This window comes from Blennius ocellaris, assembly GCF_963422515.1.
Source record: "Blennius ocellaris genome assembly, chromosome: 3".
Classification (NCBI taxonomy): Eukaryota; Metazoa; Chordata; class Actinopteri; order Blenniiformes; family Blenniidae; genus Blennius; species Blennius ocellaris.
The window spans coordinates 1238381-1263042 of NC_137652.1; the positions used below are offsets into that span (position 1 = coordinate 1238381).

Below are 24662 nucleotides of genomic sequence, written 5' to 3' on the forward strand. Positions count from 1 at the left end.
TATCTGTATAGAACTGTTTGTTCAGTCCTGTTTTGATACATTTTAGTTAATTATAGTTTAGATTTACTTTACAAGTAAACAAAATGATTCGTTAACCATGTCTGTGACTTTTATAGTCAATAAATCTGTTTTTACCAGCCGAATTTGTAATTTTATGGTGTTTTTAGATCCACTGTTTTAATACAGTATGCCAAAGTGATGAAAATACTTCAGAAATGCATTTATGAGGTTGTCCTGAACAAAATGACACCAAAAAAAGGCGCAAGGTTTAAGGATTTTATATGCAGGTTTCAACACTCACGTTGTTGGGGGGAAGCAGGCATCAGGAGTGCAGGATTATTGAAGCAGGTGAATCTACGGAGGGATGGAAAAACGGACCTTTCTTGTCTGGAACGATGTGGTGAAACGAAGAAAGAGAGAGAATGTCTCCCACACTCTTCTGCTCACAACACAAAGTCTCCGGATGACAAGTTCTCTCGTCATGTGACCTTCTGATTCACTTCAACTACCAGGAACCAGTGAAGCTCAGAGGTTTAACCAGGACGCGGCGCTCCACAACTCGGGATAGGAGGATTATTTATATGTACATTGTCATGACTTCCAAGGAGCCAGTGATAATTCTTTCACTATTACTAAAATGTTATTGGATTAAATTGTTTTCTTTGAAAGAAGATCTATAAAAGTCTGGCTTTTTTTGATAAAGTCACTTTATCTTTGATTACTTTCTGTGTTTTCGAGTTGTTTCGGAAGGGAGGTCCTACGATTTAAACGTTAAAGAGTCTGTCTCCCCCTCTCTTAGCTCCCCTTTCCGCCGGCAGCGCCCCCCTGCTGTGACGGCTGGGCGATGAGCCTGTTTGGCCGGAAGGCGCTGACGTTGCTGAGCAGCGTGTTCGCCGTGTGCGGCCTCGGCCTGCTGGGCGTCGCCGTCAGCACCGACTACTGGCTGTACCTGGAGGAGGGCGTCATCCTGCCCCTCAACCAGAGCAGCGAGGTCCGCATGGCGCTGCACTCGGGGCTGTGGAGGGTCTGCTTCCTGGCCGGTGAGTCGGCGGGCCGGCTCGCCACGTCACGCCACAAACAAACTCACTTCTTCCAAGTCTTCCTTTAAATTTCAGCTTACATTTATAAATTGCAGACGACACATGGAAGTTAGTCCAGTTCTCATTTTGGCTCATTTCGTAGCTCGTTTGCTTTCTGATAACATTGAAGGTGATGTTGTGAAAATGAATTCAATTCATTTTAGTTGCATAATATTAAGGTTCACCAAAGATTCCTGTGCAAGTTTCAAAAAGATTTTGATAAAGTGGTGTGATGTTTTTCAAAGAAATAAATGTAAATGTTGATGAACATTCAGTTCATTGTATATTTCACAGACGTACGTTGAAATTATTTGTCGTCTGACATAAAACAATCCTGCAGACAGTTTGGTCAAATCCTTCCAGGGAAAGTAAAGCAGCGATCAACTTTGACTGTTTCCCGTCTCGTACTGCCGGCGGCAAACTTTACGACTCGAATATCTTCTGTTGCTTTTGTGAAAACTGTTTTTACGGCCTTTTGTCCAGAACGTTTGTCTCGGATGAAGGGAAGTGATGATTCTCTTCCAAGTTGTTTCACACATACGTATATCCACAGCAGAAGGAAGGACACAAAGAAAAACAACGACTCAGTTACAGTAACGCGAGTACAGTAAATGCAAATGGTCACTTTGCAACTCTGCCAACACGTGTGTGAATAATGTGAACGTTGTGCTTCAGCATTAGTCCATTAACCCACAAATGAGCCGCGCGGCTAATTGGCTCCGTGGTCACGGAATGCAGGTCGTGAGCCGCCAGCTGTGGTTCTGCAGCCGCAGCAGGCCGGAGGTGCAGGCGGACTAATGCTGCACGGCTCTTTGAGGCCTGATCGAGTGGCCTTGTTGCCCAGTTAGCTGCTGTGCAGCCCGACGTGTGACCCAGAAAGACCCGCTGCTCACAGACACATCGGGTTGTTGGCACGGCAGGAAAACGTAAACAGCAGCAAAGAAGAAGAAAGAAAGAAAGAAAGAAAGAGTGAAAGAAAGAAAGATAGAGTGAAAGAAAGAAAGGAAGGAAGGAAGGAAGGAAGGAAGGAAGGAAGGAAGGAAGGAAGGAAGGAAGGAAGAAAGAAAGAAAGAAAGAAAGAAAGAAAGAAAGAAAGAAAGAAAGAAAGAAAGAAAGAAAGAAAGAAAGAAAGAAAGAAAGAAAGAAAGAAAGAAAGAAAGAAAGAAAGAAAGAAAGAAAGAAAGAAAGAAAGAAAGAAAGATAGAGTGAAAGAAAGAAAGAAAGAAAGAAAGATAGAGTGAAAGAAAGAAAGAAAGAAAGAAAGATAGAGTGAAAGAAAGAAAGAAAGAAAGAAAGAAAGATAGAGTGAAAGAAAGAAAGAAAGAAAGATAGAGTGAAAGAAAGAAAGAAAGAAAGAAAGAAAGAAAGATAGAGTGAAAGAAAGAAAGAAAGAAAGAAAGATAGAGTGAAAGAAAGAAAGAAAGAAAGAAAGAAAGATAGAGTGAAAGAAAGAAAGAAAGAAAGATAGAGTGAAAGAAAGAAAGAAAGAAAGAAAGAAAGAAAGATAGAGTGAAAGAAAGAAAGAAAGAAAGAAAGAAAGATAGAGTGAAAGAAAGAAAGAAAGAAAGATAGAGTGAAAGAAAGAAAGAAAGAAAGAAAGAAAGAAAGAAAGAAAGAAAGAAAGAAAGATAGAGTGAAAGAAAGAAAGAAAGAAAGAAAGAAAGAAAGATAGAGTGAAAGAAAGAAAGAAAGAAGGAAAGAAAGAAAGAAAGATAGAAAGAAAGAAAGAAAGAAAGATAGAGTGAAAGAAAGAAAGAAAGAAAGAAAGAAAGAAAGAAAGATAGAGTGAAAGAAAGAAAGAAAGAAAGATAGAGTGAAAGAAAGAAAGAAAGAAAGAAAGAAAGAAAGAAAGAAAGAAAGAAAGAAAGAAAGAAAGAAAGAAAGAAAGATAGAGTGAAAGAAAGAAAGAAAGAAAGAAAGAAAGAAAGATAGAGTGAAAGAAAGAAAGAAAGAAAGAAAGAAAGAAAGATAGAGTGAAAGAAAGAAAGAAAGAAAGAAAGAAAGAAAGAAAGAAAGAAAGAAAGATAGAGTGAAAGAAAGAAAGAAAGAAAGAAAGAAAGAAAGAAAGATAGAGTGAAAGAAAGAAAGAAAGAAAGAAAGAAAGAAAGATAGAGTGAAAGAAAGAAAGAAAGAAAGAAAGAAAGATAGAGTGAAAGAAAGAAAGAAAGAAAGAAAGAAAGATAGAGTGAAAGAAAGAAAGAAAGAAAGAAAGAAAGATAGAGTGAAAGAAAGAAAGAAAGAAAGAAAGAAAGATAGAGTGAAAGAAAGAAAGATAGAGTGAAAGAAAGAAAGATAGAGTGAAAGAAAGAAAGAAAGAAAGAAAGAGTGATCAAAGAGAAAAACACAGTCACCCACATTGGCTGAAGCTGCAGCCAACAACCTTCATTGTGACAAAGTGAAGCCGCCAACAAAGGAAGGCACTGAAACACAGAGGGGCTGGACTCAGCGGTCTGTTTCACCCCGGTCACCACGGCAACGTCCTCGTTCCGGACAGGGAAAACACAAAAGGTTTGACACGAAGCCGTGAATGTGAAAGAGGGAGAATCAAGGTTAATGTTTCGCCTCTCAGATTCCATAATTCCGCTGTAAAGCCTCATTGGGTCACGGTTAATCACATGTGACCTCCTCTAGCCCTCCTGAGGCCTCGTGTGACTCCAACAATCCATCTCCAGGTCATTAAAACACAGCAGAGCATCAACAGGCACAGCCGGGGCAGCAGAGAGCCCACTGTTTACGTTTGTGTTTATTTATTCATTCATTTCAGACATGATTCTGTCAACATGTGTGCAATCTCAATACTCCATCTACCCACAGTCCTATAAACAGAATTATATACACAAATCTACATAGAAACCTTTTTGTGATAATGCAATTAATTGAAGTTACATTCTATGAAAAAACAACAACGGCTCTATATTCACGTGTACACACGTATGAAAGGGATGATTTAAACAAATAACACAGTACGTATCCTCCATATTGACTCAACAGACATCTTGAGGAGGAGAAACCCTGCAGTGTGTTCAGGTGCACCTCCCTGTGTGACGTGTTAATGAGGTGCAGAGACGTGTGGATAAAGAAACGTTTCCTCGCAGCACAAAGTCACATCAGACCAGCTGGCCACTCTTTCACAGGATTTCCAGATGCTCACAGAGGAAATACAATCAGACTTTACTTATCAAGGGAACCAATTGAAATGTTCATGTTGGGGATTTTTTCCGTTCCATATCTTGTTTTAATGACTTTATATTGCAGCCAGTATTTTATTAAAAATTTAACTTTTATTCTATAACCATGCAATCTGGCATAATTCTTGTGTAACTTCATTTGTTATCCCCCGCCGTAGCCGATAGGCCCCGAAGGGGGATCTTGAAACAGTCTCCGTACGTCCATACGTCCGTCCGTTCGAACGTTTCTACCTATATCTCGGCAACCCCTGGGCCCACAGTGACCAAACTTCACATGTGGATACATCTCAGAGGGGGAAGGGATACTATGGTGACCTTGACCTAATTTGCATATTAAGTAGGTCACAGGGTCACGAAGTGCTTAAAAACACATTTTGGGCTCTGGAGGCCTAGGTTTTTGGGCTAGGGCTCTGACATTTTATACACACATGATACACACTCCAGGGATAACCTCCAGTACACCAAGTGACCTGACCTTGACCTTGAAGATTGGTAGGGTCTGAAGTTTGCTCGTCATGGTTGCACATTACATGTATTTTCATATAAACATTTCTCCTCATTTCTCAGCAACCCCTGGGCCCACAGTCACCAAACTTCACACATGGACACTCCACCTGGGGAGAAGGGGCACCATGGTGACCAGGACCTCATTTGCATATCAGGTCACAGGGTCACTAAGTGCATAAAAACACCTTTTGGGCTCTGGAGACGTATTTTGACATAGCTTATGAAGAAGACCTTTCAGATTCTACATAATGATCTACTAGGACCCATGGAACACCCTCTAGTGTACCAAGTGTGCTGCCTTAGAGCTGCTTTGTGAGAAAATATAAAGCCCTCCGGCGGGGGATTAGCCCAGCAATGGCCTTCTTGTCACTTTATCACATTTCGTGGCTCCTCGACACTAAATAAGTGCTGAACGCAGGGGATTTGGACTTTAAATGATCAAGTCATCCCATAACATCCTGGTGTTTCTCATGTTCTCCTCATGAGCCTGAAACTTTCTCCACACGTCCGCATGAATCAAAAGAAGCAGAAGAAAATGAGCCGTGAAAGACTCCGAGAGGAAACTTCATCCCAGAGTCAAACCAACGTGTTTGTAAAGTCTCACTGATATTTATGTTTTCTTCTGGTCCTGAGCGGGACCGTCCTGAGCGGGACCGTCCTGAGCGGGACCGTCCTGAGCGGGACCGTCCTGAGCGGGACCGTCCTGAGCGGGACCGTCCTGAGCGGGACCGTCCTGAGCGGGACCGTCCTGAGCGGGACCGTCCTGAGCAGGACCGTCCTGAGCAGGACCGTCCTGAGCAGGACCGTCCTGAGCAGGACCGTCCCGTCCTGTCGTCCGTCACGCGATCAGACCTGTTCAAACTTCACTGAATGTTGTTTTTCCTGTGTGCTTTGTTCCAGGCGAGGAGAAAGGAAGGTGTTTCACCATCGAGTACGTGATGCCCACCAACGTCCAGCTGACGTCTGAGTCCACCGTCAGCGTGTTGAGTGAGTGAATCCAGATGTTTAAACTTTCAGAAGGTGCAGCAGTGATAAGAAGGAACTTCTCCTTCCATTAATCCACGTCGTTATTTCAGTTAGTTGATTCTGAAGTGAGTGAAGATTTAAATCTGACCACATTCATGCAGCTCACATTTGATTATACATGGTTATTCACCTCTCAGCTGTCTGTGTCCTCCACCCATCTCTCCTCCACCCATCTCTCCTCCACCCATCTCTCCTCCACCCGTCTCCACTCCACCCATCTCTCCTCCACCCGTCTCTCCTCCACCCGTCTCTCCTCCACCTCCACCTGTCTCTCCTCCACCCATCTCTCCTCCACCTCCACCCGTCTCTCCTCCCACTGACCCCCTGTCCTCTTCCCCTCAGAGATGATTCGCTCCTCCACTCCCTTCCCTCTCGTCAGTCTTTTCTTCATGTTCATCGGCTTCGTGCTCAGTAACGTCGGCCACATCAGACCACATCACACCATCCTGGCCTTCATCTCTGGGATCTTCTTCATCCTGTCAGGTATCTGCTCCTCTTCCTCCTCTTCTTCCTCCTCCTACTCCTCCTCCTCCTCCTCTTCTTCCTCCTCCTACTCCTCCTCCTCTTCTTCCTCCTCCTACTCCTCCTCCTCCTCCTCCTCCTCCTCCTCCTCCTCGTCCCCTTCCCCTCCTCCTCCTCCTCTTCTTCCTCCTCCTACTCCTCTTCTTCCTCCTCCTACTCCTCTTCCTGCTCCTCCTCCTCCCCCTCCCCCTCCCCCTCCTCCTCCTCCTCCTCCTCCCCTTCCCCTCCTCTTCCTCCTCTTCTTCCTCCTCCTACTCCTCTTCCTCTTCCTCCTCCTCCTACTCCTCCTACTCCTCTTCCTCTTCCTCCTCCTCCTACTCCTCCTACTCCTCCTCCTCTCCCTCCTCCTCCTCTTCCTCCTCCTCTTCCTCCTCACCCCCCCCCTCTACAGTTGTGTTAACACTGCCCCCCCCCCCCCCCCCCCCCCCCAGGCCTGTCTCTGGTCGTGGGCCTGGTCTTGTACATCTCCAACATCAACGACGAGATGTTGAACAGGACCAGATCTAATGAGTCGTACTTCAGCTACAAGTACGGCTGGTCCTTCGCCTTCGCCGCCATCTCCTTCCTGCTCACAGAGGTGACACCGTTGCTTTGGTTTTGTTTTTTTTTAATACATAATTGAATAAATAACATTAACATCTTTTCCCAAAACCACCAAGGCGTGTCCCTCCTGACAGTGTGTTGTGCCCCCCCCCCCCCCCCAGACGGCGGGCGTCATGTCGGTGTACTTGTTCATGAAGCGCTACACGGCGGAGGAGATGTACCGACCCCACCAGGGCTTCTACCGGCCTCGCCTCAGCAACTGCTCCGACTACTCCGGCCAGTTCCTCCACCCGGACGCCTGGGCGGGCCGCGGCCGCAGCGCCTCCGCCATCTCCTCCGAGGCCTCGCTGCAGATGAACTCCTCCCACTACCCCGCCCTCCTCAAGTGTCCCGAGTACGAGCAGATGTCCTCGTCGCCCTGCTGAAGGCGGAGGCCCCCGGGGGGTCAGCACCACGTCGCCTCACAGTTTGATGCTGTCCAGCGGGGAGGCTTCGCTTCAGACCTTGTGACTGTGACCTCGTTTTCTTTTTTCCTCTCCACTGACGGTTTTTATATTCGAAACGTTTGGTTTTGTAGGGAGGTTAGTGACTTTCCTTTATTGCCGGCTTGGTGCTTCGGGGAGAGGTTCAGGGCGACGAGCGAGGGACCGGGTGTGTCAGGTGGCGGCGTTGCCCGCAACCTGCAGAGTTCAGAGAGAATCCAAGAAACGTGACGGGTAGTTCCACCGAGAAGCTGGCAACCAGCCAGAGATCTCCTCTAGACGTCGACACTTAGAAGCTCAACGTGCTTTGACGTTTGCGTCCTGGAAAAAAAGGGTTTTCTTCAATTTGATGATGAGATCATTTCAGAAAAGTGACTCACAAAACTCAAAGCTGAGGTCTTTCCTGCAGACTGAACACGTCTGTCACTTGAGTTGAGTCACGTTCTAAACAGACAATTGGAGCTGGAATCATATTTGACAGACAAACTGGGAGGATGTGAGTAGAGTTTGGATTATATCAGACATTATTAGACCTTTTCACCCATTTTCTAGAATTCCCCGTCACAAACAGTCACTGCACAGGAGCCCTTCACGTATTTAGAACATTCAGCAAAACAATCCTTCTATAAATGTGATTTGAAAACAAGTTCAAGATCACATTTCCCTCTAAATCAACGGGTCACTTCTCCTGAGGGAAATCGTGTTTGAGATGCTGAATTTACTGTGTGATCCTTGATATCCATCGCAGGATTGACACCAAACGGACGGTTTGCATTGGAGGCTGCAGGTTCACACATTTCCTTTTGAATATTTGAATAAATCCACACATCAGGGTTTAAATCAACACATCAGGGTTGTTCGGTTGACGATTCTTTGCCGTCGTCTGATCCACAAGAACATTTTGTCAGTGAGCGACTGGTGACCTGTGGAGAGGCGACAACACGTGGTGAACGTTTCATTACAGCGTCTCCTTTCAAACGTACGTTTTTGGTTTTTTTTAATGGACACAGAGATTTGCACTATTTCACTGAACAATTATGTAATTTATTCTAATGGCAACCCATTCAACAAGAAATCCTCACAAAGCAGCGACAACCAAGATTATTGTTTTTATCTCCACATCCATTCATCCGTATTCAACGGAACACACACACACACACACACACACACACACACACACACACACACACACACACACACAGCAAACAGACTCTACTTGCTTCACATAGTGAATCTATTTGTACAAACGCTCCTTTTGTTGCCATCAAATTCAAACCAAATGCACAGAAGCACAAGGTTGAAGAGAAACACGCAGTCCAGATGTGGAGGTGTGGCTGTTTCAGGTGGATGAAGGTGGAATGTGAACGAGTCCGATCCTATGAAAGCTTATTTTCATACGGAGTTATGTGAATGTAAGATGTGCTGAAGGAAACATGGCTCAGTGAGATTTATTTCTTCGTAGAGTACGACACTTCTATGAGCACCAGTTACACAGGAATATTTTTGTAGCTTTCCCAGTCGTCATTAAAGATGATTCCCAGATGTGGAACGGTGAAATGTACCTCAGTCCTTATTGTGCCACGGCCAAGGAAGAAGAATATTTTGTATCCAGGTGAAGCAACAAACCACTGAATATAAACATTTCACGCAGCATTACGTGTTAGTAAACATCTTGCAGATACATTTTGTCTTGTGCCATGATTTCACGTTAGTTTGATATATTATTGGATTTGTATTTACTGTATTACACAGTGTTGCATGGTGTGAACTCCATATATTATTAAAGGCATGCAACATGTTGTCACTCGATCATTGTGTACAACGACGTACACACTAACGCACACACACGGGTCATTTCCCCACTCTCAGCAGATGTTTCGGCGTAAATCCCCGTTACGTTCTGTCGATCTAGAACAGTGTAAATATCAAAACCATCCGCTTGTACGCACATGTAATGTTGTATTTGACGGCTGCTCCGCCTCCTGCATCACATTGAGAATGTGACCTTTCACCTCATGTCAAGCTTACACAGTTGAAGGTATTCTAACGGCGTCATGGTCACACATGGGATGTGGACGTACGTGTGTTTTTACAGTGAGTCCTATTGAAGCTGTGTGACGAGCAGTGTGTTCTCCATCAAATAAAATCAATTGGATTTGATCAAAACACTGAGCTTCTTTATTGGTTTGCTCCTTGCTTAGAGATATACCCCCCCCCCCACACACACACACACACACACTTTAACTCCCCTAACTTTCCTCACTTGGGAGGAAGAAAATCCAGACAGAACAACAAAACTCGTGCAATTGACTCCAAACACACAATCTCACGCTAAATGTGCTCAAAGCAAGAAGTAATTCTGTGGTTGAATGTTGGACTTCTTGTAAAAACCCTGTCACACTCACATCCTTTCCTTAATCTGTCTTTATTTGCGTGCAGTAAATTCAGTTCAAAATGTACGTAATTTAATAAAATGTTTAGTTTTACCCAGTGCAACATTATTGGTTTAACTGCTATTTACTCCATATTGACTTTGATTTAGTAATTACATCCAATAGAAAGGATAGATATGATGAATAATCCTTAGAAAACTGCAATCAATTGTTCAGGAGCATTTTGAATCTATTGTGAAGATAAAATGTGGCTCACTCTACAATGTGAGATTGTTTAGAGATAGATCAATTTAAAAAAAATCAATTGCTGGTAAATTTCACTGCTGGAAGTTATCAACACTCACAGATTCTAGATTTCACTCCTGCTTCACTGAAAATCACTGCATCGTGTGAACTAATGACCGCAGGAGCTGAACGTTCTCTTTGTGCAACAGCACCATCTAGTGTCCATTTCATGAAAACGCACGCCACTAATTTTATCACGTATCAACATTTGGTTCACAAACTATATATATATATATGTGTTTCCCCCAAATACAGATCTTTTCCAGGTCGATGCACATTATGTGCAATAGCTGCATTTTCAGTGGCTCCCCGTGTTACATAAGGAAGCTGATCATCCTAAATAATTACAGCAAATAATTATTGATAGCTATTAGTCATATGTCCATTTTTTGAAAACAATTCCAAATCCATGTATCTTGCTTCAGGGTGAAATATAATTCAGAACATGGTATTAAAAACTGTGATGTACATCCAGTTTCCCCCCCAGAAATATAGGTTTTATAGAGTTAATATAACAGGATACTAGTGGACCTGCAGGTTTTATAGAGTTAATATAACAGGATGTTCGTGGACCTGCAGGTTTTATAGAGTTAATAAAACAGGATGTTCGTGGACCTGCAGGTTTTATAGAGTTAATAAAACAGGATGTTCGTGGACCTGCAGGTTTTATAGAGTTAATAAAACAGGATGTTCGTGGACCTGCAGGTTTTATACAGTTAATAAAACAGGATGTTCGTGGACCTGCAGGTTTTATAGAGTTAATAAAACAGGATGTTCGTGGACCTGCAGGTTTTATAGAGTTAATATAACAGGATGTTCGTGGACCTGCAGGTTTTATAGAGTTAATAAAACAGGATACTAGTGGACCTGCAGGTTTTATAGAGTTAATAAAACAGGATGTTCGTGGACCTGCAGGTTTTATAGAGTTAATAAAACAGGATGTTCGTGGACCTGCAGGTTTTATAGAGTTAATAAAACAGGATACTAGTGGACCTGCAGGTTTTATAGAGTTAATAAAACAGGATGTTCGTGGACCTGCAGGTTTTATAGAGTTAACTTTTTAAAATCATTTATTAATGTAAATGTTCTTCCTGGGACGTTCATTCAGTCCTGGTGCTTTAACCGAAGTGTATTTTTTATTTAAAGGTGAATATTTATTACAAATATATACATATATCCTGCAACCTCAAACTAATACTTAAAAGCTTCTGTCGTCCTGAAAGTTAGAGGAACATATTAGGTTTACTGTTTTCTTTTTCAGCTGGTGAACACGTTCAGACCCAGGAGAGTCTGGCGCCACCTGGTGGAGATCATTTCATTTTTAATCCCTTTAGTGCGCGCGCACGCACGCACACACGCGCACTGCTATAAAAGCATTACATTTAATACTTTAACAGTTTAATAGTTTGATCAAATCAGTCATTATTCCAGTAAAACGCTTTGCTTCGTGTTGCAGAACAAACCACTGGTCGTGTTTTCGTCTCCAGTCGGAGGGTTGCAGGTTCAAAACCGCCACTGTGACGTCCTGTTCTGGGATCATGTTTCAATATCATTTCGACTTTGCTCATACACATCTGGAATCATCTGGAATCATCTGGAATCATCTGGAATCATCTGGAATCATCTGAAATCAGCTGGAAACTGGTATACTGGTGTTCTGGTATACTGGTGTACTGGTATAGTGGTATACTGGTATAGTGGTATACTGGTGTACTGGTATACTGGTATACTGGTGTACTGGTATACTGGTATACTGATATAGTGGTATACTGGTGTTCTGGTATACTGGTGTTCTGGTGTACTGATATACTGGTATACTGGTATACTGGTGTACTGGTATACTGGTATATTGGTATACTGGTGTACTGATATAGTGGTATACTGGTATACTGGTGTACTGGTATACTGGTATACTGGTATACTGATATAGTGGTATACTGGTGTACTGTATACTGGTGTACTGGTATACTGGTATACTGGTGTACTGGTATACTGGTATACTGGTATACTGGTATACTGGTGTACTGGTATACTGGTATACTGGTATACTGGTATACTGATATACTGGTATACTGGTATACTGGTATACTGGTATACTGATATAGTGGTATACTGGTGTACTGGTATACTGGTGTACTGGTATACTGGTATACTGGTATACTGGTATACTGGTATACACGCCTGCGGCTCCAGTGCATCTTTTCATTCCATGCGGTTGTTTCCTCTTTTTAAAACACAGCAAAATGGAGACGCCTCCATCATCACTCTACAATTGTACTTCTCAAAGGAAATGACAATAAAGTCTCTGATTCACAAGTAAAATAGGATATAATCACATCCACTGGTGCAGCAGGCTGCAGTTCTCTCTGTGGAAGAATCCTCCACAGGAACAAGCGCAAAACGCCGTGGAGACACAACGTCAACACTTCAAGTGGCCTGTTTGTAAAGCGTGTCGGAAAGGTCTCTGCTGGAACCAGTCCAGACCCCCACTGGGGGAAGGAAACACAGAAGAGAGAGAAAAGGAAGCTGGCAGAAGAGACATGAGTTCCCAGAAGGAAGTGGCAGGCGGCGCCAGCGCCCCCTGCAGGGAAGCTCAGACAATGGAAGTGCAGAGAGGAAGGAGCAGAAGTAGAAAAGAACTTCAGGACCACAAGAGCGATGAGATTCAAAACCATGATCAGTGGATTCAGGGGCCGAAAAGCCCGACATGTCAAATGTACAAATACATAGCAACATTCGCAAACGTCTTTTCAGGAGAGAAGGACAATACTTTATTTCATCAAACCTGGAATTAACAAGTTGTTGGTTTATGGACAAGAGTTACATCTTATTATTCTACTTTTGGGAGCCGCCTGCTGCTTCCGGACCTCCACCATCAATTCTAGACTTTACTAGACGATTCAGAGAGATGTTGGTGTGGCTGAACTGACGTCTGACTTCCCTCCAGCTGTTATTATTTCTGTCCTCTCCTGTTTACTGGTGAACAATTGGCTCCTGAATGCTGAAGATCACTGCTAACATGAGGCCAGATCGTATTCCTACTTCACCTCCAACATTTTGTTCAAATACAAAACTGATCCGCAGACGAGAAAAATAGAACCTGACGTTTCATTACAACAGCCACAAAAATCAAGCGTTGATGGTTTGACACATAATAATGCACTTCTACGTCATTTAACTCTTTGGATGTTGTGATGTTTAGTGATTCAATGTGAAGCGTCTCTTGTCCTGCAGCTCAGCCACGAACCTGCCACACGTCGTCTTTTGCTCTGGAATCTTCCAGATATTCATTTTCTTCTCATTGTCTCTACTTTCCTGTCCAGTTCCCAGCCTCCCTCCACACACACCAACACAAAGTCTTCTTTTTAGCCTCTTTGCAGGCCTCAGGAAGCGACTCAGTCAAAGATTGAGCCTCATGAGGACGTCTGCCAACACTCTTCTATTTGTGTGAGGAGAAAGAAAAGGAGGGGGGCCAAATGCAAACAACCAAGGGTTTGAATGTAGATATATATATATAAAACTGATTTCCATCACTCATCAACATGACGTGAATGATTTCTTTCTTCTTCTATGAGCAGCTTGTCGCCTCAGACTCTGGATGGAAGTTTCCAGATGTGCTTCATCACTGGTGATCCTTTTAACGTTCAAACCCTCAGAAGATCATCGAATATCTCTCTAACCTCCTGCAGTGTGTGTGTGTGTGTGTGTGTGTGTGTGTGTGTGTGTGTGTGTGTGTGTGTGTGTGTGTGTGTGTGTGTGTGTGTGTGTGTGTGTGTGTGTGTGTGTGTGTGTGTGGTACCCTCTCGTCACTTGTTTCCTGGTGCTTCCTGGACTGTTTCCACTATAAACCTGGTTTTGATGGAACCTTGAGTCCGGCTTGGTTCCTCCTCGTCCTGATTGTGCTTCCAGGTGCGTTTTCTTCTTTTAATCTGGACGTGAGACTTTTTTTCAATCATTTCCAATGTTATGCAACTAACAAAGTGGACAATCTGTTCACGTTAAGTGGTCTATGTCAACGTGTCATCCACAATCACTGCACAAAGAACGGTCACTGTAATTCCGCTCCTTCGACCGGCGGTGAGCGTCGCCGTGTCCAATTGGCTGCAGCAGAGGAAGGTGTGGTCTGGACGTCCATCATCACACCCTGCAATTAAATGTGAACAATCGCAGTTTTCCCGATCGACTGAGGTGATCCGTGTTCTTTGAGTCCATCATGAAACCTCTTCAAGGATTATAAGTTTCAGATTGTTCTGGTTTTTTTTAAATTATTTTCCATTCCCACCTGTGGCAGGACCGACAGTTTATCCACGATTGAAGCCTGAAGCTGGGCTCGTACGAGGCTCTGCAACTTGGATTGAAGTCAGACTGAAGTGTGAGAGAACGAGGAGCAGGACTCGGGCAGTGGCACGGTTCGGTCTCAGTGAGGCGGCGGCACGGTGCGCTCCTCGCCCCGCGCGTAAAGAGGCTCCGCACAGCATGAGACGCCATGGCATGGTGTGACCGAGGGGTGCAGACTCTGCTGGCCGTCGTGGGAGCCTTCGCCGCCTTCAGCCTCATGACCATCGCCATCGGCACCGACTACTGGCTGTACTCCCGCGCGTACATCTGCAACACCACCAACGCAACCAGCGACGAAACCCAGCTGCAGAATAAGAAAGTCAAAGGCGACCTGACGCACTCGGGGCTTTGGAGGATCTGTTGTATTGAAGGTAAAAGGAAAGAAAAGTCCGATAAGTCCGTGTCTAACTTTCCTGTTAATTCTAAAATCAACTCTTTGTGTTTGCGGTCAGACTGGTGCCGAGCCGGCATTTCTTCAATTTGCTCGGTTTGGAGGTGGAAATACATGCAGTGACATTATGCTGGCAAGGAAATTCAACTAAGAAAAAAAAACAAATACATTAAACCTTTATATTGTCTGTATTTGGGTAAAAGGTATCTTCATAACAAATAAATGACGTGTTTGTGAAATGACAACACACCAACAACAATAAATAGAATGACTCGTATAAAACTATCAGCAATTGACGCAATGAGCATAAATAACAGCATTTAAGTGACTTAAACTGTGTGTGTGTGTGTGTGTGTGTGTGTGTGTGTGTGTGTGTGTGTGTGTGTGTGTGTGTGTGTGTGTGTGTGTGTGTGTGTGTGTGTGTGTGTGTGTGTGTGTGCGCGCGTGCGCGCGTGTGTGTTGAATCGATTGCATCCGATTCCTCGTAAATGATTAATTCACCAGAGGGAGAAAAGGTCAGATGACGACATCCAGCGAAACACAACAACCTTTATTTTTCTTTTCTTAAACAATAAAAATTCTCCCGAACGGTGAAGAATCTCTTGTCCTCGTGGTTTCCCTGGAAACTCCTTCCGTCAAATTCCACGATAAGAACTTTCAGCTGTTGGAACAACTCGACTTGTTGTTCCTGGAGATTTCGTGGTTTTCTCAGCTGTTCGGCGGCTTTTCCTCGGATCCTCAGCAAACCAACGAGGAGCCGCAGCGGCTCGCGGTTGTTGTTGTTGTTGTTGTTGTTGTTGTGGACGTGAAGCTCCAGCTCTTCCCCGGGAGGAAGCAGATCGGTGAAGTCGCCGGTTTGTCCGGTTGAGAGGAAGCGTCCAGCGCGGCGCTGTCCACTTCCACATGGTGCTGAACGGACTGAGAAACGACTTGATGCAACATGACCTGTGTTCTCCACTCTACATAAACCACCACAGGGGGTCTCTATTAGTCCCCCATGTTCTCTCCATGCAGCTTTTCTCCCAGAGCCCAGTGTTCAGTTCTCACTTTCTCACTTTGGGAACCAGGAGGTGAAGCGGTGCATGATGGAGGCATGACGTGTGACGTGTGGCTTGCTGTGTTGTGACGTGGTGATCCTCCCAGGGTGCATCCTGCCTCCATGTGCCATCAGCTGGGATCTGCGACCCCCAGTTGGCTGAAGTGTTATAAAAGACCACGGATGGAAGGTTGTGTTGGTTTTCTCATGCCACAATGAGATCGATCATTTTACACAGAAAGAACGAAGCTCGGAAAACATTTCCATGCTTTACTGGCACATTGTGATCAAGATAATACAACTTAAAACAAATTAATTCAACAATCCAGCAGCCTTCTTCTACACGTGTGTCCACAGACGGTTGTGAGAACAGGAAGGCTTGGTGGCACACATGACGGCCGGTTGTTCAGCCTGCAGAGGAGATGAGGGGAGTCTCAGGATGAACTGAACAACCTGCACGAGTGGAAAAGCAACTGTGAGGGAACAGAGTGAGATCTGGTTCTGCAGACAGTCAAGTTGAAAACAAGAACTCTGGCTGAAGGAACGAGGAACTTCTGACTGCTGCTGAAAGAAAAGACCTGCTTTCACCAAACATTCAGTCCGACACGCAAATCCTGCAGTTTTTCTGTTCACCACCGTGTCCCAAAGCCACATGTGGTTTCTGGACTCTTCTTGGTTCTTCTGGACTCTTCTGGACTCTTCTGGACTCTTCTTGGTTCTTTTGGACTCTTCTGGACTCTTCTGGACTCTTCTTGGTTCTTTTGGACTCTTCTGGGCTCTTCTGGACTGTTCTGGACTGTTCTGGACTCTTCTGGGTTCTTCTGGACTCTTCTTGGTTCTTCTGGACTCCTCTGGACTCTTCTGGACTCTTCTTGGTTCTTCTGGACTCCTCTGGACTCTTCTGGACTCTTCTTGGTTCTTCTTGGTTCTTCTGGACTCTTCTTGGTTCTTCTGGACTCTTCTGGACTCTGCTGGACTTGTTGGGCTTTATTCAGACAACAGGCTGTTTGACTTCTTGCTCAGTGACATTTTAAGCTCACTTGCCTCTATTTCTCCTACATCTACATCTATTTCTCCTACATCTACATCTATTTCCCCTACATCTACATCTATCTCCCCTACATCTACATCTATTTCTCCTACATCTACATCTATTTCCCCTACATCTACATCTATTTCTCCTACACCTACATCTATTTCCCCTACATCTACATCTATCTCCCCTACATCTACATCTATTTCCCCTACATCTACATCTATTTCCCCTGCATCTACATCTATTTCTCCTACACCTACATCTATTTCCCCTACATCTACATCTATTTCTCCTACACCTACATCTATTTCCCCTACATCTACATCTATCTCCCCTACATCTACATCTATTTCTCCTACATCTACATCTATTTCTCCTACATCTACATCTATCTCCCCTACATCTACATCTATTTCTCCTACATCTACATCTATCTCCCCTACATCTACATCTATTTCCCCTACATCTACATCTATTTCCCCTGCATCTACATCTATTTCTCCTACACCTACATCTATTTCTCCTACATCTACATCTATTTCCCCTACACCTACATCTATTTCCCCTACATCTACATCTCCATTGCTGCCGACAGACTGTCCCCATAACAAAGGAAGCAGCGACAACGACGAAGTCCGACCATGAATTCCGACTGGAACGTTTCAACATTCACGATGGATCCAATGTTTTGTTCTTTTAACAGTGGAGGGAATCTTTTCTGGGCGGGTCTTTGAATAGAAGGTGTCTGAGGCCTTCAGAACTCCAGGACCTGGAATCCACAACCGTCTGTCTAGAAGGTGCCTGAGGCCTTCAGAACTCCAGGACCTGGAATCCACAACCGTCTGTCTAGAAGGTGTCTGAGGCCTTCAGAACTCCAGGACCTGGAATCCACAACCGTCTGTCCTCAAAGGGTCTCGCAGTAGAAACACGACAGTTCGGCTCCAGATGCACTTCGACAATAAAGAAAGGCTCGGCCATCTTTTACAACTTATCTGTTTCACGAATAGAAAAAAACAAAATGGAGCATCGTGAAATTCGATAATTATAATTCAATTAATCCACTTTATTTTGCATGTAAACCTTCATAGGGCACCAGAAGAAATATTCAACATTTCAAGGCAACATAAAGACTTTAAAGTCGGTGTAAAAGTTGATGTCATGTATTTATGTAAGGGAAAATGTGAAAGTGATGAAAGCTGCTCCATATTATTGGTTCTTGTTTTAGAAAAGTTGATACCGTCAGGGTTTATCACTGGACGTCTAAAAAACAAACCAATCTTGTAGAGTAAATTACTCACCAAGGTAACATGTTCCTCCTCGTCTTCATACCAACATCTCAAAATGGTCCTCCTTGGGAGCCATTTTCAAAAAGCGGCGTGTTCAGTGGCTCTGAGCTCTGCGGTGAAACATCCGTCAAATCCCAGCGACGGTGTTCTATCTTCACTCAGACGTTACGGTGGAAAACAGCCCCGGCTAGCATGTTGACGTGTGCACGAGCAAATATGACGTACAGGAGTTTGTTAGTGTATATTTCCCTTCATAGTCTTTCCACGCCGGTACTCCTTCCCCTACACACTTCCTGCTGCAAGTTACACTCACTCTGGGATTACTCTTCTCCACAGGGATCAACAAAGGAAGCTGTTTCCGGATCAATCATTTCCCGGAGGATAACGACTACGATACCGACAGCTCAGAGTACATCTTACGTAAGTCGATGCAACCACATCGTCCATCGTCCTTCTCACCCCCCCCCCCCCCCCCCCCCCCCCGAGTGGTGATGAAGTTCTAACAAGTGCACTTAATGTGGCTTGACGTCTCGGCCCCTCCCCTTTAAAGCCTGATGTCATGACAGGAAGTGATGAAGTGTTCTGAGTGCCGGGGCCAACATGAGGGCAGTTTTCACCGAACCCCCGTTAATCTGATCAACACGTCGTGATAAAAAACAATAAAATGGTGGAGAATGAAAGGAACTGCATTAGTCATAATGTTAAATACAAATGTTTTCTTGTTTCTTTTTACTGCTTCTCTCACGTGGAAGTCTTTAGTTTTTCATCCTCGCCTACATTCTGGATCCTGGATTGTAACGACGGTGTTCCAGGTGTACATGTTGCAAGTTTAGAGCAAACTGCCCTGACTTCAGCTCAGATAGACAAGTTGTGGAAATATCTTTGATCACCGTCAGTCACTGAACGGAAACACTGGTAGAGTTCCTTTGGGAAGAAGCACACACACTCATTTCATGGCATATTGGAGGTGAATTGACAGCTTTTGTATATTAGAAAACCTTTGATTTCATTCTCGAAGATTGGTTGGTATTGTTTCATGATTTTGTAAAAATATTTGACTCATACTAACGGCTACAGGCGCTGGATGTCAAAGTATTGATGGCTCCATTGAAAAACCCCGACTGTTCTGTTCCTGTCTTTTGTGTCCAGGTATTGTTCGTGCATCAAGCCTATTCCCAATTCTCAGTACCATCCTGTTGTTGTCGGGGGGCCTTTGTGTCGGAGTCGGACGCCTCTACAGCAGCCGGAACAACATCCTGCTCAGCGCGGGCATCCTGTTCGTGGCGGCAGGTAGAGGACATGACTGATTATACTCAACCTAGACACCCCGAAACCTCGAGTGCAGCGTCGCAAAGTCAAAGCAATAAATGGCCTTTGCAGTCACATCTCTGCCTATTTGACCCCTCCGTTCCTGCGTCCTCTCTTCAGGCCTGAGCAACATCATCGGCATCATCGTCTACATCTCCAGCAACGCCGGAGACCCCAGCGACAAGAAGGACGAGGACAAGAAGAGCCAGTACAACTACGGCTGGTCCTTCTACTTCGGCGCCCTCTCCTTCATCGTGGCGGAGTCCGTCGGCGTCCTCGCCGTCAACATGTACATCGAGAAAAACAGGGAGACTCGCTTCCGAGCCAAGCGCGACTTCATCAAGACCACCTCGTCCTCCTCGCCGTACTCCCGCATACCGAGCTACCGCTACCGGCGGAGGCACTCGCGCTCCAGCTCCAGGTCGACCGACCCGTCACGTGAGCCTTCCCCGGTGGGGAGGAAGGTGGCTGGGGGAGGCAGAGGGGCAGGAGGGCTGGCGAGGGGCTTGCCAATGGGGGATATTTCCCTGTACGCCCTCAGCAGGGACCCCCTGAAGGGCGGGGGTGGGTCTGCCCGGCCCTACAGCCCCGACAGAGACTCTGGGTTTTTACAAGTCCATAACTGCTTCCAGAAAGACGTGAGCGACGGCGTGAACAGGAGAACCACGCCGGTGTGAGGTCAGGAGCAAACTACTGAGTTGGTGGAACACATTGGGTTCAGGTTCTCCACTGGACTGGTGCAACGTCACAGTTCTGAATTAGTTTTCTTTTTTATACTCCTCTGTTATTCAAAAAAAAGAAAAGAAGAAAGAGCCAGTACTTCATTCTGCGGAAAAAAAAAATTAATCAAATTACCTTTGTATGATATGACTCAATAGATATTATTTTCTGTTAATATTTGAAATAGGGATGCACATTGAAGCATCAGCATGAGAGAGTTATTGTACCATTTACTTAGAGCAGTAAAGTTCTGAACGTTGGATCTGAAGGATTTATGAATGGACTGTCTGCTCGCTTCAGGGTTGCATCGTTCATCTGGTTTTCTACAGGATGGCCTTGTTTTAGCAACCAGGGGACTGGGCCTTAAGGGTTCTTGCTCAGGGACCCACAGCAGTGACTTCTGAGTGGGATTAGAACCAACAAATGTCCCGTTTCAAGTATGCTTGTATTGATTCTAAGCCACCATTTGAGGATTTCTGGTCAAACTCAAATATTTCCACTGCAGGACCATCGATCACTAAGCAGGAACTCCGGCGGTCGATTGCAGTTGCTGAAGTCAAATCATCGTCAGAGAAGTCGAGAACTCATAGCGTTCATAGCCACGTCGCTTTTCGATCCTCAGATGTCGGCTCGTCCTCTTCATTGTGAAGCAGAATTCACCGAGCGTTGAGTTGTTCACCACGGAGACTGAGCGGAGGCCCGGCCATCGTGAGACCCTACTGATGATCTCTATGACTGATGGTACATGTTGTTGTGGTGCGGTGCAATGAGGGGTCAGACCCTCGTCTGCTACCGTGAACAGAAGCAGTCCAGTGGATTCCTTCCTGAGCAACGATGAGAGGAACACTGAGGAACAACTCCCGGTTCTGGTGCTTGTGTGTCGGCTGGTTCAGACGCAGGACAACGTTCCATCAGCTACCGAGACACTCGGCTGACTTCTCGCCAAGACAGAGTCTCTCCTGACGTTCAGAGTCCAACCTGCCGTTCTGGATGTTCAGTGCAGTGGACTCTTGTGGCTCCATGTGGGCCTGGGTGGAAAACCAGGCTCTGATATAAAAGGTCCATGTTCATTCTCCTCAGCAGACGGCCCCCTGCTGGGAGGAGACAATACGGACACAAAACATTTGAATGGATCATGTGTTTCTCGGTATGCATTGTTTTTATTCATCCATTGAATCTCTACCTGTCACCTGACATCAACTGGATCTCTAACCTGATTCTGGTCTTCACTCTTCTCACGCTCATCAAATTCAGCCTCCACACGTCCGTTGGAATACCCTCGCCTTACATGGTTAAGTCCTGCCGCCATAAAGTGGACTTATGTCCATTTCTTATGTTTGATAGTCGACGGTACATCAGAAACATGGGGTGTGTTGCTCATTGTCCAGTCCAGACCATCTCCTCCAAACATCTGTATTGTTGCGTCAGGGTGACGTCAAATGAAAAAACACGATTTAGTAGGCAAACAAAATAAAAAACAAACATATTGAAACCATCGCATGAGCCTCTTTACATGTTTGTGTAGCTCAGCATATTTTCTTTCACCAAGTTTTCTGTACTTAACAATGCAGAAATCTCATATCAATGCTAACGAGCCTGCCAGGCAGCGACATCACTGCGAAACACTGAACAGGGAGCGTCTCCATGGCAACGGGCGCTGATCTCCTTTGATCTGCTCTATGAATAATTAAATGGATGGATGGATGGATGGATGGATGGATGGATGGATGGATGGATGGATGGATGGATAGATAGATAGATAGATAGATAGAAATTACATTTAAATGCAACATTAAAAAAGCTTCTTTTCAGTTTGTATTTTCTTCATGTGGACTTCATCTGTTATTTAATTCAATAATTGACTGATTAGAAAATGTCTTCTAACTCACAGATCATTACTTACTTATCCATCTTCAAAATGAGGAATAAATCTTGTGTACCGATGAAACTTCACTTTGTCATTAAAACTAACTTCTCAAAAGTAAAGGACATTTTGGTTTCCGGTGACGACACGAGGTGGACGAGGCTGTGAAGCCGTTCAGCAGTCCAGTGGAAAAGAAAACCAGCACCACTGAGCTGACGTCCTGGCAAATGTTCATCCAGACTTGGAACTTCCAGAGCGTCGAGGGCGCAGAGCCTGTAGCTGCAGCTGTCATTCAAGACAGCGAGGTGGTGGCGGGGTGGACGCCCCCAACTAGAATAGACTCATTCCCATTCTGCATGCGTGTGATGTATTTCTGTTATTCCAAACTGCTTTGACGATCTTGTTTCCCATTCCAGCCTTGAATTCAATCAGTTCTTCTTCCGCCTTCGCTCTGCCCGTCGCCCAAGCTGTTAAGACTCCCTGGATTTGATACTGATATTTTCATCTACTGTCATTTTTATAATGTCTGGTATGAGGAAACATAATGAACCAAATGAACTGAACACAGACACAAAATTAAAAAAAATCTCCAAATGAAACTAAACACCTTCTCTATTGCTATTGCAACTTAGATCCATACCTATTTTCCTTCATCTGCATGATCTTATTTTGAAAGGTAGGCCACCAGTCCCCACACGTGAATACAGATGTGGTCTCAGTTATAATGTCTTTAAAGCAGGAAGCCACAGCACATAGAGAAAACCTGTGCACTCAGTGGTCTTGAACCTGGAATCGAACCAGGCACCCTGCTGGTAAATAGAGTCCCAACCACTAAACCACTATTCAATTAGATGTAAACGACAATATTTATCATAGATGCACACATCCCAGTACATTACACCGGACCGCAGGTCCCTCTATTGTGCAACACGTCCAATTTGACAAGTTTAATATGAAGTTGTCATTGTATTTATTGGCACAGCAGGTACTTTGCCATGAGAATAAAATGTATGTAAAGTCAGAGCTGATTTCCCCTTTGGAAGCCCCCCGTGCCCCCCCCCCCCCCCAACAGTTCTTTTTGGACATTTTTCCCAGCAGGGGGCTCGATTCCTCGCTGCCTGTTGATATCAGTGCCTCACAGTTGATCCAGGAACCGCAGGCGTCCATTAGGACGGCATCTGTCACTGTGCTGAGGCCGAATTTATCCCCAGCAGCTGGAGCTTCACCCTCCTCTTGTCCTACGACACACCAAGGAACAGGAGGTCAAGAGGATTTTAAATCACATATCCAATGATGATTTAACCACGTTTGATGCCTCTGGTGACAACAGGACGATAAACTGAAGCAAAGTCTGAGTTTTTGGAGTAAATTCTTGATGGAGGGAAAAGGCTGGAGTCGCTTCTGGTTTAAGGGCCTGTTTACCTTGGGTGGTGTTCAGGAGGTGCAGAAGATGGAGGGACTGGGAAAGGAGGAGGTGCAGAAGATGGAGGGACTGGGAAAGGAGGAGGTGCAGAAGATGGAGGGACTGGGAAAGGAGGAGGTGCAGAAGATGGAGGGACTGGGAAAGGAGGAGGTGCAGAAGATGGAAGGACTGGGAAAGGAGGAGGTGCAGAAGATGGAGGGACTGGGAAAGGAGGAGGTGCAGAAGATGGAAGGACTGGGAAAGGAGGAGGTGCAGAAGATGGAGGGACTGGGAAAGGAGGAGGTGCAGAAGATGGAAGGACTGGGAAAGGAGGAGGTGCAGAAGATGGAGGGACTGGGAAAGGAGGAGGTGCAGAAGATGGAAGGACTGGGAAAGGAGGAGGTGCAGAAGATGGAGGGACTGGGAAAGGAGGAGGTGCAGAAGATGGAAGGACTGGGAAAGGAGGAGGTGCAGAAGATGGAGGGACTGGGAAAGGAGGAGGTGCAGAAGATGGAGGGACTGGGAAAGGAGGAGGTGCAGAAGATGGAAGGATTGGGAAAGGAGGAGGTGCAGAAGATGGAGGGACTGGGAAAGGAGGAGGTGCAGAAGATGGAGGGACTGGGAAAGGAGGAGGTGCAGAAGATGGAGGGACTGGGAAAGGAGGAGGTGCAGCAGATGGAAGGACTGGGAAAGGAGGAGGTGCAGAAGATGGAGGGACTGGGAAAGGAGGAGGTGCAGAAGATGGAGGGACTGGGAAAGGAGGAGGTGCAGAAGATGGAGGGACTGGGAAAGGAGGAGGTGCAGAAGATGGAGGGACTGGGAAAGGAGGAGGCGCAGAAGATGGAGGGACTGGGAAAGGAGGAGGCGCAGAAGATGGAGGGACTGGGAAAGGAGGAGGTGCAGAAGATGGAGGGACTGGGAAAGGAGGAGGTGCAGAAGATGGAGGGACTGGGAAAGGAGGAGGTGCAGAAGATGGAGGGACTGGGAAAGGAGGAGGTGCACAGATGTGTGGTGGCCTCTGATAAGCTTACGTCTCAAACTAATGACTTAGAAAATGATCTATGTTGCTTATATGTTCCTGTTTGAGTGACAGATGTCAGAGTATTGTGGTGACACATGTTTCCTGTCTCTTTTAAAACCTCAGACATTCAGGCTCTGCTGCTGTTTGGACGTTCCGTCGTCTTCAGACCTGAAGAGGCTTCAGAGGAGAAACGTTATGGATTCCTATGAAATAATCAAAATGATCCGCAAGTGGA

The 24662-nt window shown here is 45.2% G+C and overlaps 2 protein-coding genes across 3 annotated transcripts; both read left to right on the top strand.

The window, feature by feature from the left end:
* Positions 1-844: 844 nt before the first annotated feature.
* Positions 845-7290, top strand: LOC308147402 (voltage-dependent calcium channel gamma-5 subunit-like; the record flags this gene model as incomplete). Of its 2 annotated transcripts, none has more annotated exons than XM_080519527.1 (5): positions 845-1044; positions 5625-5761; positions 6143-6283; positions 6754-6899; positions 7027-7290. In XM_080519527.1, 5 exons carry the CDS (start codon positions 845-847, stop codon positions 7288-7290), a joined length of 888 nt encoding a protein of 295 aa, XP_080375653.1. The 2 variants fall into 2 exon arrangements, with proteins under 2 accessions (XP_080375653.1, XP_080375654.1); XM_080519528.1 differs by having other exon boundaries at positions 845-1040; positions 5675-5761.
* Positions 7291-14511: 7221 nt separating this feature from the next.
* On the top strand, positions 14512-20097 carry LOC308128616 (voltage-dependent calcium channel gamma-4 subunit-like; the record flags this gene model as incomplete). Its single annotated transcript, XM_080494245.1, has 4 exons — positions 14512-14734; positions 18449-18532; positions 19262-19402; positions 19541-20097. The coding sequence occupies 4 exons, from the start codon at positions 14512-14514 to the stop codon at positions 20095-20097; spliced, it is 1005 nt and encodes a 334-aa protein (XP_080350371.1).
* Between the last annotated feature and the right edge of the window lie 4565 nt (positions 20098-24662).